General features: G+C 40.3%; 1 protein-coding gene across 4 annotated transcripts in view; it reads right to left on the bottom strand.

Annotated features, from left to right (window-relative positions):
• Positions 1 to 13383, bottom strand: part of LOC110982290 (uncharacterized) — a 73960-nt gene that overhangs the window by 36829 nt on the left and 23748 nt on the right. Inside the window, exons 5-13 of one of the 4 annotated variants that reach the window (XM_087141422.1) lie at positions 12352 to 12459; positions 9133 to 9210; positions 8014 to 8094; positions 7789 to 7866; positions 5813 to 5932; positions 4446 to 4565; positions 3545 to 3619; positions 2247 to 2360; positions 1429 to 1545 (exon numbers count right to left, since the gene is read on the bottom strand). In XM_087141422.1, coding sequence (XP_086997548.1) covers positions 1429 to 1545; positions 2247 to 2360; positions 3545 to 3619; positions 4446 to 4565; positions 5813 to 5932; positions 7789 to 7866; positions 8014 to 8094; positions 9133 to 9210; positions 12352 to 12459 — 891 coding nt within the window. The remainder of the gene's footprint in view (positions 1 to 1428; positions 1546 to 2246; positions 2361 to 3544; positions 3620 to 4445; positions 4566 to 5812; positions 5933 to 7788; positions 7867 to 8013; positions 8095 to 9132; positions 9211 to 12351; positions 12460 to 13383) is intronic. The other 3 variants (XM_087141423.1, XM_087141424.1, XM_087141425.1) reach the window with 3 other exon arrangements.

The raw sequence follows: 13383 nt of genomic DNA, 5'->3' as shown, positions 1-13383 counted from the left end.
ATATGTATCAAAACCCAAATAAGAAAATTGATCCTTCTTTGAAACTTAATGAGGTAAAAAAGCATTTATTATTACTTTACTAAGAATTCTTTGTGCAAAGTTCTACTGCCTATAGAAGATATCAGAGGGTATAGCTACAATCATTTTTGTTTCAATATAAACCTTCAAAATGCACCTTTGTGTCTCAACCTTACTCCAACTTTGGTTTCACTATTTCAAAATGTATTTTAACCCTGTTAAGTTATTATGCCAATGAATATTTCCATATTCATGAAAAAACTACAATGTCATCTCAAGAAAAAAAACCAAGTATTACATTGGTTTAAGTCAGGCCTTTTTGTAGATTTTGCTGGACTAAATTTTCTCATCTTTGCTGATTTATTGTTATAGAAATGTATGTCATAAGTGAGCACCAACGCTTTTCTCAGAAATGTTTTCAGTAATTAAATTTTGGGTTCTCAATTCAATAGAAGACCCTATGTGATGAACTGTGTGTCCCCTAGATGACTTCACAGCAACAGCACATTCACTTGTCCTGGCAAACATGGATAATTTGAAGTGAAATTCAAGGTAAAAATACTGAGCACGTTCAAAAAATCTGTGTGATAAATTTTCTCTCAAAATAGTCACAGAGTCATGGCGGGTGTCTCAAACCCGTCTCAAACCCTTCTCAATTTAGTTTCTGTGAGTCAGAAAGTGTGAGGCATATGAGACAACTTTGTGAGGGGTTGGTGACCTATGAAACAAAACTGTGACTGGTTGAAGACAAAAATGAGAATCTGACATTCAAGGTGTAAGACTGGCACAAGTGTAAAATATTCACAATTTTGTTGCACAAATGTCATGCTACAGTCACACGGCAAGTATGTAAACTCCGGCGAATTCTGGCCAAAATTTCACCAGGAGCTTGTGCGACATACACAAATGTGTCGTAAGTACCAAATCTGTGTGATTCCAAGTTAAAATTGTTGCTAGATTTACAGATTTTGTCGCATTTTTGTGTTTCCAACAAGTCACAAGCTGTCGCAGCCCAGTGAGATAAGGGCTTAAGACATTTTGTAAAGTTTTTGAACACAGCAGTTGCTATGATGGAATGAAATGAGCAGATCCAATCCTGCCAATCATTCCACTTCTATGCTTATCAATCACAACATATGTACATATGTTCTGTAATTTAAAACTTTTAAGGTCCAAGAAATGATGTGAATGTACTGGCTGATCAGCTCTAGAAAGAGAATGGTTACCATGAATCATCATCGTCTTCAATTTGTAATTAAACACTTTCAGTCCAATTATGTGTAAAGGTTTGCCCCCCACTTTGATAAACAGTTTTAATTTTTGTGTTTTGTGTTAACCTTTTAAAATGTTGTGCATTATCTTTACGGACTTGAGGTGGGGGGGTTCAATAGAGTCAAAGTTCACACTCACCAACCAATCTCTCACACTGAGTGCCTTGGTAGCCACTTAAGCAGGTGCAAATAAAGCCTGCTGAAGCACTTAGCCGACACGTCCCACCGTTCAGGCACGGCGAAGTGAAACAGGCATCTGCAAACAGAAAATGTAGACTATGAATGAGGGCACACGGTGTACATGTGTCCCCGAAAAATGGAGCAAGCAAAAACCATCCCTTTTCAGCATGTCAACTGGTGATACTGCAAACTGTACATGTACACTTTTAAAGAGAACACTTCTGGCTAAATGATGCTTTTAATTTCATCTTATTTGCTTTTGTTGATCCTGAGATATGCGCCAGTAAACACAGGTGATTGAAGATGAGTTTGTGCTACTTTTCAGACAAAAGGGTCTCTCCTCAGCATGTCTCAGTGCCTGGCACTGTCAGAATCTCCTCTGAAATCAAACTGACAAAATGCGAATTTTGTTATATCAAAAAGGTCTAGTGATCTGAAGAGACTTTCAATATTGCTAGCTAGAATGGGAGCTGTTATTTACAACTTGGACCATCACATGCTTTTTCATGCATGAGCAAGTTGGCTCCAAAAGGATAAGTCAATTGAAAAAGTTGAATTTTCACCAACTTGTCCACAAAACTAGGGCACTTGACTGGAACAGCATATCTGACTTTTACAACCTCGGTGCCAACATGATGGCAAGATATCAAAGGAAAGTGCACGGCACTAACAAATTGTCTTGTGACCTCCAAAAGCATAAACTGACTGATACTGCAGTTAAAAAGCATGTGTACCAGCACCACAGTGCCACAATATAAAATATTTTGCTGCATGTACCTGGTTCGGTTTGACAGAACTGTCCAGAGTATCCATTTGGGCAGGAGCAGATGATGCCAGTGCCTTGCACGGCACAAACACCTCCATTCTGACAAGGCCCAGATGAACAGGGGGCTGTAAGGGATACAGCAACAGAAATTACACACAAGCAAAACTCTTCGAAGTATTTTGGTGTCATTCCTGTCTCCACCAAAACTGTGCGTAAGTTAACCACTTCCTGCCGGGTGGATTTCTCTTGAGCGGGATGAGATGGCGGGACCTTTTCAAGATTTTCCGTTTTCAAAATTCTTCAAAAATTCATGTGTGCATTTTTTGACATTTACACCCACACAAACGACTCTCTGGTGGCTACTCTAATCTGTCAGGTAACCTTCATTGATGCCCGAGTATTCAGCCAGGCCTGCAGCCCAGAATTGTGAGGTGTTGCATAATTTCATTTGTTCTGGTGAACGCCAGTAGCATCTTTCAACGCAGCTGGATTAGCGAGCATCAGCACTGTATTGCTCATGAATGGGGCCCTGGCGCACTTTTATCCGTGGTGCTAGTCCGCGGGCGCGTATACTGTTTCAAAACAGTGCCGGATTATCTTCGAAAAATGGAAGTCGAAAAATGATGGCAATTCCCAGCAGCAGGTCCTTTGTTCCGAGTACAGTCTTTTGTTACACAAACCAGCTCTTTTGTCCGAAACCGGGTACTCCGGCTCAGGGTATAAACACACGGTGCCCGAAACCGGGCACCCCGGTGGAAGTGGTTAACCCCCTCTCCCCCCAAGTCAGTGACAGAAAATTAAGCTGGCATGACACTCTTTGCCAAATGCAGCCAAGCCAGCATTCACACATTGTGTCACCTATTCTTCAAATGAATCTTGTCCAATGAGTGCTTGACAAGCTACACCATGAATCCTGAAATGGCGACCCTTCCTAGCACCAATTAAAGGTGGTGGCAGGGACAACTTACAATGTTGAATGTCTCATAGAACATGTTGCCAACCTTGTGTTTCTTGCCAACCTCAAAACTACTATTACTCAACAAATTTATGGTATTTATTTGTACAAATCCCAAGCTTTGTTTGTACATGTATTTCGTGCATATCAGCAAAATTGCTTTGGGGTTGGATATGAAACTGAATTGATGAAGTTTTGACTGATTATGTACTTGTGTTAAAAGGCTTTAGCTTTCTACAACTAGTTTAAAAGACCAACCAGTACTGGGGATATGCCTCTAAGAAACAAAGAAAACATACGGCATCTAATTCAAGACTTGAAATCAACAACAGCAAAAAAGCAAAAGATACTGACACTGGCAAAAGTAGTTTGCATCAGACCTGAAACAAGTGTAACCAGGATCACAAGGGTTGCTGTCACATGGGTTGACTGCACAAACAATACAAAAGCAAAAACAAAATGAAAATGAATTAAAACAAACAGATGCAAATAAATTGGAAAAGTACTCCAACCAAAATGAACAACCAAACAATAATAATGGAAACAAATTATTCATACATCCTTTGGTTTGTAAGTTGGAATCAAGTTTAAAACCGGTATAAATTAGGTAGCATCAATCACTCTGAGCCCTGGATAACCGATTGCATTTTCCTGTCATGACAAACAATTTGTAAACACACAATTTATTTTCAATTATTCAGAAGTCAAGCTTCTTTGAACTCTTTTCCCCAGAAACTGTGCGTGTGTTAAAATTGTCTGAACAATGCATGCATATTTAAACTAATTATTTCTTCTACATAAAGAAGGCCCACACAATGTGCTTTTCTTGACACACTTTGTGTGCAACGTTATAATTCTCTAAGTGAAAACTACATGTAGTTGACATCCAATTTAGGATGCTGTTGATGTGATGGTATTCAGGGAAGACATGGTTCTGTTTATTGGTTTTTCCTGCACTAATTGTGAGCCCAAAATCTGTTCACTGAAAACATTTCTGAGAAAGGGTTCCTAGTGAGCATATCACCTTGGACTGACACAACACTGTACCACCAAGGAAATTCTGACAGCAAAGTGACAAAATTTGGACATTTTTTGCACATGTCAATGCGGCACTGCCATATGAAAAGAACTATTTTTCCTACAATTAGCAGTTGGGATGGAAAACACACAAAAATCGCTCCAAGTCAGTCTTCTTTTTGTGATCCATGTTCAACAGAAACAGGAGAAGTGCACCACTACAGTCGCGTGCACTCACCGGCCGTTTCACAGTCTGTTCCTACAAAGCCTGGAGGGCAACTACAGATGTATGCACCCGGCGTGGTGGATGACGTGAAACATAATCCTCCGTTGCAGTTCCTGCCAGCACATGCATCCGCTGCAAACAACAATCATACCTCATGCATAACACATAGTTTGAAAAAAAAAGGTAAAAAAGAACAAAAACTCAACCAGAATGAATGACCCACGGTTGTGACTCACAATCTAACCATGGAGAAATAAAATGATCTAACTAGCAACTCATGCAAAACTTGCTGCAAAAAAGTGTGATGGAAGAGCCGGCAGGAAAACTCAGATTTGGAAAAAAATTAAGAAAAAATAAGAAATCATCAGAAAGGAAGCCAAACTTGTAGGTTTGAAGGGAGAAATGAGCATAGAACTGGAGGCAAATTGGAGCAAATGGCTTGGATGCCTCAGTACAAGTTATTCATCCGCCAGCCGTGCCAAGGTTTTAGACATAATTACAGGCTGCAGAGTTGATGGTAAATTCTACAAATGTCAACTAAGACTTGAAGCTATTGTGTAGGGGTAATCTCTACTGTGACATGGTTCTGATGAGAGACTGTGGTTAAGAATCAATATTTCAAACAGTACACTGTATTCGTCTTTAATGCTCTGCCTTCTTCCTGGAGATGACCAGGTCATATTAGTCGATATATCAATCCCAAACCAACCATGAATTCTGATCAGTACCAAGCCTCTTCACACAAGTGATTAGTCCCACACGGCGTCACATACTACAAACCTCATCAGTTAAGCTTTTCAAGTGAAAAAGTGCAAAAGGCATTCCCCTGTCATTCTTCAACCCCTGTGACTTGTGAATTGACTTGTGACTGACTTGCAAAAAAGAATCGGCAGTGGCCTGCAACTACTAGTCCAAACTTGAGCACAGTCCACTACCCAGTTCGACTTCTCGTGTGCAACAGCAGCACATAGACTAAAAGCCTTTTCAGAACCAATATTGTCAAGTCTACATATTGCTAATACTAGTAGGCACCTTTCAATATCAAATTTGAGAATAAACTGGTACAGGAAACAGCAAATTTATTGACAGCCATTAGTAACTTTTAAACCCAAGGCCACAACTTATGCCTTTAGCTAGATTTGAACCCCAAACTTTCTGATCTTAGGTCATGAAAACTGGCAGCCCCACCCACCCCCACCCACACAGTGTTTGCAGGTCCAATAATGGGGGTGGGGTCAAATGGATCAGCCTATTAATGGCTGATGCCTGATGGTCTCATAACTGGCCCCCACATTGTCGTATTGAAGGCACCCTTCCCTCTATGATAGGTGAGTCTATCCTTACACCCGGTCATCAACCCATATATCATGCATACTCACTTATCATACAATGGTCCCCTGTTTGCCCAACTGGGCACTGGCACCTATATGCGCCTGGATTGGATGATGATGCAAAGCACAGCCCCCCATTGCAGTTTACACCCTCACAGGCATTAGGAGCTAGAAAGGAAAGCAATAGGCGTCTACAGTAAACAAAAACGGGATGCAACTGCAACACTAGGCAGAGGAATATGAAAGAGTCCATGCAATCCAATAGTGAAAACCTTGAAAACACACCTTTGTGTTTCAGTCAACTATATTTTCAAGTTTGGTTTTGCTATTTGAATAGAATTTTTTGATGCCCTTTAAAGGTTTTTGCCAATCCTAACTTCCATTTTCGTGAGCAAATTGTGATGGCATAAAACCTCAATGTTGCATTGATTTGTGCCCACCACAAAAAGAATGACATCACATCAACAGCCCCATCAGTCATCCAATTAAGCATAGACAATTTGGAAAGTTTTCAAAAAGTGCTGTTTTCAACACAATTATAAAGGATGCCACATTGATTTCATACATTGAAGTAAAGTATAAAGTGAACTGAGAATTAATTGCATGGACTCGTTATACAACAAAGCAAGCTGAAGGGTACACAAAACACAGAGCTATATAAGCAGGACCAGAGAGTCCCTGAGGACTTGACAGACATTTTATTCTCCAAATCTTATGCCCACTTTTCTATGGTCACAATGCAGCAGATGGAAGTTTGCAAGTCTAGATTTGGCTCATTAACTTGAAAATTTGCAAAAATAGGCAGTGCAATTATAATTATAGGAAGGGCAGTTCTGAACATTATAACCAAGCAAATTTTATGCGTAATGCAGAAAGTGTGATGTCATACAGAGTCTGCATGTTACTCAACAGCTGCTGTGAAGCTGGAAAACTAGACAGACCACAAGTCAACAGGGGCGCCTGTTTTTTAACCCCCCTCCCCCAAAAATCCCACTCAAGTACAATAAATCAGACTTTTATAAGTTAATTCCAAGACACAAACTCAGTATCTACTTGAGTTACGAGTTTGGTGACTCAACTCCAGCGAGTCAAAAGGATTGAACTGAGACTCATCGACAGTGATTTCCAATTGAGACTGTCACCTTGTATTTAAGTACAGGTATATGCAAACCCATTAATACTCTTTTGAAAGATCTTTATTTCATCGTGTGCCTGGCAAAAGGCGAAAGGATAAAATTTACTACAAAAGCTGTGCAAAAAGCAACCTTTGACCAACTTATCAAACGACTTGGGAAATGTTTTTGGAACTATTTGCAAAGAAATCTTTATATTTCATTAAAATCAAACAGTTGCATACATACATCCTTTTGCCAGGAAAACCATTTTTGCAGCGATTATGCTTACCAGCAAAATGTTGTAATCGCTTACGACCTTCTTCCAGGCACACAACGATTTGTTGATAACCGTGGTGATAACTGCACAAAAGCAGTTAGTTGATGATTTTAATGACTCTGACCCAAACCAAGTGACTCATGACCTAGACTCAAACCAAGTGACTTATGAGACGAGTCAGACTCAAAAAAGAGACTCATGACCCAGATTAGACCAAGTGACTCAAGACTTTGACACAAACAGAGTGATTTATGACCCAGACTTAAACCAAGTCGTTTATGATCCAAGCTCACGCCCAAATGGCTTGGACTCAAACCCGATATCTCATGACTAGGGCACGAACCATGTGACTCTTGAATCCATCTCAACTGCCATCACACAACATCAATTCCAACCGAGTGACTAAAAACTAACAACCCAATGATGGCCCACTGACAAGAGAGACTGAATTGAGTAGATTTCTTACATGTATGTACATGTGAATTTGCAACACGCAACGCTGCTCCTATTAGTTTGAACTACTGCATGTGAACATAGATCAAAAAGAAGCATGCAAAAAAAGCAACAGTCCTTGTACAAGATCCTTGACTAGCTGCATGAGGAGATTATTCAAACAAGTGGCGCAAACTCACTCTGTTGACACCTGAAGCTGGAACCAGAGACTGTACACGCAAACCCACTACCACATGGATTACTGGTGCATGGATTAACTGTGTGCAAAATTAAACACACAATGAGTGGCTGCAAAGATCAGGAACTCAGTTCCTCCAAATAACTTCTGATGTGATTAACCATCTGCATTTTTGTATCAGGGCCACATAGAGGAGGAAGACAGGCATATGGGGCAGTGTACTTACCCTGTTGACATGTATAGGTTGAACCAGTGGCCACGCACGTGAAGCCAACATTACAAGGGTTATTGCTGCATGGGTCGGGAACTGTATTTACCAAAAAACACACACGACTCATTCAGAATTTGAAGGAAAACGGCGACATCATTTTACACCTCCAGCCATGTAAATTGACACCGCTCACCAACACCAATTTTCTTCAAGATACCTGCTGTTCATTTGAATTGAACTGACCACCCACATCCCAGGCAAGATTCATGGTTGAATTCCCATAGTATACATGTTGTAAGAGGTATAGTTAAAATTGGGGTTCAGTTCCAAGCTGTGGAAACATGGGCAATGCCAGAATTTTTCCAGGGATGAGGGAGCAAATTAAAGCACTCACCACCAGCTAACCAATAAACTATTAATTGTGGAATGGGGTCAGTTTTGGTTTTTCTTCCAAGAAAATTGGTGATTTTCACCCTCTTTCATCTGTTTTTTATTCATTTCCTTCCTTTTTTACCTTCCTTTAAAGAGGCAGGGAGACAAGTATCTCCCCTTGCCTTCCCCCCAACAATGCTCAAGCACAGAACTTGTGATTTCCCAACAATGCTCAAGCACAGAACTTGTGATTTCCCAACAACGCTCAAGCATAGAACTTGTGATTTCCCAGCAACAATGCTCAAGCACAGAACTTGTGATTTCCCAACAATGCTCAAGCACAGAACTTGTGATTTCCCAACAATGCTCAAGCACAGAACTTGTGATTTCCCAACAATGCTCAAGCACAGAACTTGTGATTTCCCAGCAACAATGCTCAAGCACAGAACTTGTGATTTCCCAACAATGCTCAAGCACAGAACTTGTGATTTTTTTACATAAGCCCTTGATTACTAAGAATCAATGGACAGCAAAATACCCAATATCAAAAAACCTATAAAAGTCAGTCCATATTTCACAGAAGTTCAAAAAATTTCATATCGACTGTGTTTGACTCAGATATTTTTCTGCAGAAACAAATGAGAACTCACCATCCAGCTGCAGATGTCAAACAAGCACCACACTTCCAAATGTAGAAAGATGAATTTACAAACAAATATAACTAACTGAAAGCAAGGAAAGAGCACTGCAATGGGCACTCACTTGGTTGGCATATGTAGACAGACCCAGAAACTGTGCACACACTCCCACTGGAACATGGATTGCTGTTACATGGACTGACTGTGTACAAAATGGGGAGGGAATAGTGCATCAAAAGCAATCTCAAAAATAAAGAAAAAATGTGTCTCTTCTGTATGGGCCCGAGTATGAAAAAAAATTGAAAAGTGGTTCGTCAAAGAAAAGCAAACCAATAACAATACACAAAAAAACCCAACCCAACTTCAACCTGACCCAACCTAACCCAGTAATATCCCCAACCCAACTCAAACCCAAAATAAAATCTTAACAAAAACCAAAAATCCATCCAAAGTTTCAATAACAATCAAAACAATTAGTTATATGACAGACACCTGCAAATGTATTAAGTAAAATCTATGTATAAAAGCTGGTACATGACAAAAACATTGGCTGGCATAGGAGAGCAAATTGGACCAGACAGAAGTTGGCTCTTGCCAATATGAGTATACACACAAATTTGGATATCTCAAAGAAAACAGACAAGTCGTAATTCATGTACAGTATGCCCCAAAGAGGTTGCTAAAGAAGGGCATTTTTCTACTTAACAGTTGACAAAATCATGGCTGGCTGGCTGGCTGGCTGCAGTTGAGTGAATGTCAGTAGACTTTTTGATTGATTGAGGCATTCCATGCCTCACAAAAAAACACCCTCTCAATCAACACCAACTCTCAAAAGGAATCTTCAACACAGACACACAAATATTGGGAATAATTCAAGTTTCCACACACAGCACAGATGGTGAATAGAACGTTGTCAACCCTTTCCCCACAATGCACTACCAAAAAGCCTGTCCATGGCAACCTCACCTTTGCGGCACACTGAATTATGAATCACCCATGTTATTTATCATATTCAATACTTTGAGCCTTGATTATGTAAACATCTTGCGAATGATAACTTGAGGTTCATTGAAGTTTTTCAGCAACAGAGTGCAGCAAGTCAAAGGCGCGTCACACTTACTGGGCGTCTCACAGTTGGTTCCAGTGTGTGTATTGGGACATTGGCAAGTGTAGCCATTGGTCTCAGCTACACACGTGCCTGCCCCACACGGCGAAGACAAACATGGACTGACTATACACATGGGGAAAAAAATGAAAGTGGACATCACAAAAGGTCTAAAACTACAGACTGCGCAGCCACGACTAACCTTTGACATCGAGGGATGGATGAGCTGTTTCTCTAATGGCCCAAGATCAAACCTCTAAGTGAGCTTTGTGGATTGGGCTACGGGTCAGATTTTTGATTGCATTGAATTTCTCACTTCAAACAAGTCTGCTGAGATGGAAAACTGAGTACTTGTCTATATTCATCTTGTGCTTTTCAAATCAGAGTTTGTAGACGTGTACGTCTGGTTAAGAGTAACATTACAAAGCCCTGTTGTGCCTCACAGATGAAACTGGGAGGTTAAGCAGGAAGGAATAGAAATTTCTTGAGTTGGTTTTTAGTTCACGTTTTTGCTTGCTTTAGGGTTTGGTTTCTTTTTGTTTTCACGCAGATGCCAAGGAATTATGGAACTTTGTTTCATGGGCATGAGGATTCTTAATTGGTTCGGTATCTTCATTTGAGTGCTGCTGAACCCAAATGCAATAGCCTCCATTTAGTTAAAAGTCAAAGGTGCTGCACACTTACTGGTCATCTCACAGTTGGTTCCAGTGTGTGTGTTGGGGCATTGGCATGTGTAGCCGTTGGTCTCAGCTACACACGTGCCTGCCCCACACGGCGAAGATGAACATGGACTAACTACACACAGAATTTTTTTAAAAATGAAGCCAGACATCTCAGACAAAAGCTATGGTCTACAATGAGACTGCAGTTGAAGAGACCAAATGCATGAACACTTAAAGGCCATTCCTATCTCGGCTTTGTGAAACAGCTTCTGTAAAAAGGAATCAGTTTAAACTGAAACCAATTAATTATGAGAATTCTCAAAAGTCTTGTCATGCATTTGACACTTTTGACATTTCTTTTGAAGACAGTGGAGCTGTGTTAAGCTTCATCAGAACTCAGGGACTATATTCATGATATTGAAATCTGGACAAAGCCAAAAAGCTTGAAAAATGAATCTGAGATTTGGAAAAGAAACCAAAGTACAAGCAGTTGGTCTCACTGAATGACAATTTGTATCACAACTAATCTTTGTCTCCAAGGGACTGTTCTCTCTATAAGCCCGAGTTCATATCTCCAAGTGAACCTTTTCAATTACATGTAGATGTAGGGGTAACAATGCAACACTGCAGTGCATGACCAAGGGGTTGCCAGGGAAGACATTTCTTTTGGCAGTGCATTGTGGGAAACGGTCAACAATATTAACGGCTTGCGTGGCGCACAGTGAACTTGAGGTGCTCTTGATGTTTGTCTGGGTAGAAGATGCATTTGTGATTTTGTTTTGTGTGTATACATATATCTGTTAATACGGGCGATTCACAATAGTGCCTCTGGATCCAAGAGTTTGCAAGAAACAGTGCACAAAATCTGTTGACCCTTTCAAAATGTGCATTGGGTCGACAAATTTCGTTCATCAAGATTGGCAATATGTTGCAAACTCCTGGAAGCGCACTATTATGAATCACCCGTATTAATCCAGATTATGGTGATTTTTGTGTGGTACAGAATGTCCCGATCTACCACACAATTCCTCAAGTTGCCTGACATTTTCCCATATATGCAAATCACAGCAACTCATCAGCCCAGCTCTTGTCTACTACAAACTTAAAATATGGACCCTATGGCAACCTTTTGGTGGAGAACTGTACCATAAATCCCCATAAAGGCTTGGACTGAACTTTTTGAAAAAGCAACATTTCTATACTGTCAAAAACCAAATTGAAATTACCTTTTTGGAAGTGTCAATTATTGCTGATCATTTTGAGTAAGTTTGTAGCAAATCCTGTACATGTGTGACCTTCGTTCTACAGGAAAGTCCCCCCCCACCGCCATGTACTTACCTAAACAACTGTCACCATCACAGGCTTGTTTTTCATCTTCACTTATATATACAAGTTTGCTAGTGTAACCATGGAGATGTGCTCTCATTCCTCCATGGTGTAACTGCACCCTGACCTGCATACATCTTCTTCATTGTGAGGGCCGACTGCCCTCATGAAAGAGCAACAATAAATAAATATGTACCTTTACTGGCAACAGCTAGTTAATTTCTGTGGGAGAACGTGTAAATGTTCTTACTTTGGCAGCTGACTCCACTTATTCCAGCTGGGCATGCACAGCTGTACGATGCACCAGTAGGGCTGCATGTTCCTCCATTCTGACAGGGCCTACTAGCGCAAGCATTACCTGTGTTAACAGATTTTCAAATACACACAGAAAATGCAACTTCTTCAGACTTATAGAATACCAAAGTGGATATGTCATGCCCACAGTTATGTGTGTAAATGGCATGAGCACCCAAAGCAGCGTGTGAAAATGAATATGCTCAAATGCTCCGTTCGTTTGCACTACACTTCCTGGTTCATGACGACGTCCAGACTCCATAATAACAGCCACAATGCACCCTAAAAAAACCTTGGGCAAGAAAAAGGAAAGGCTCCTTCATGTATGCTGCTGCCACAGCACCAAAACAGCCAGCCATAGGCACTGGTCAATCGAAGGTCTGTGTACAGTTCATGAAGAAAATGTGCAGCATCTTTGCTGCTTGCACAAGTAATGTTAGAATTACCAAAAACATTGGTGAAACTCATGCTGCAGAGCGTTAAGTGACTGCTCTTTATTGATACTTTTTTCTGAATACTTCAGGAAATATTTTCCGCCAAGAAGAAGCTCCAATCCTCTACCTTTACGTGTACATGACCATCATAGGCATTTTTTGGTCTTCACACCAGGTTTGCATTCAAGTCCATCACAAGTCCCTGCAAGTCCATCAAAAGTCATTCACTCTTGAGCCAGTTGGGTAATTCCAGATATTAGGGGCCATTTTTTCGTGTCTCAGTTTCATCTGAGATATGATTATCATAAAAGTTCAAAACACATTTTCCGATTTCCAAGAGTGATGAATGAATGCAAATTACCTGCCAAACAAATAGTAATAGTTTAAAATCAATTTCGCTGATATGTCCATGTTGGACACTTTTGGACCCCTAATTTCTGGAACTACTCATTCCACAAGCTATTCAAATGACTATTTCAAAGACTGATTTACACTGGGGAGATCAAATTAATTTTGGATTTTTTTTTTGGCCCTGCCCGATGTCTATTTGAACA

Source organism: Acanthaster planci, linkage group LG09 (assembly GCF_054643075.1).
Source record: "Acanthaster planci isolate LZ-2023a linkage group LG09, COTS_SCS, whole genome shotgun sequence".
Taxonomy (NCBI): domain Eukaryota; kingdom Metazoa; phylum Echinodermata; class Asteroidea; order Valvatida; family Acanthasteridae; genus Acanthaster; species Acanthaster planci.
The sequence above is the reverse complement of the archived record's forward strand: the minus strand, read 5'-3'. Positions and strand labels throughout refer to the sequence as shown.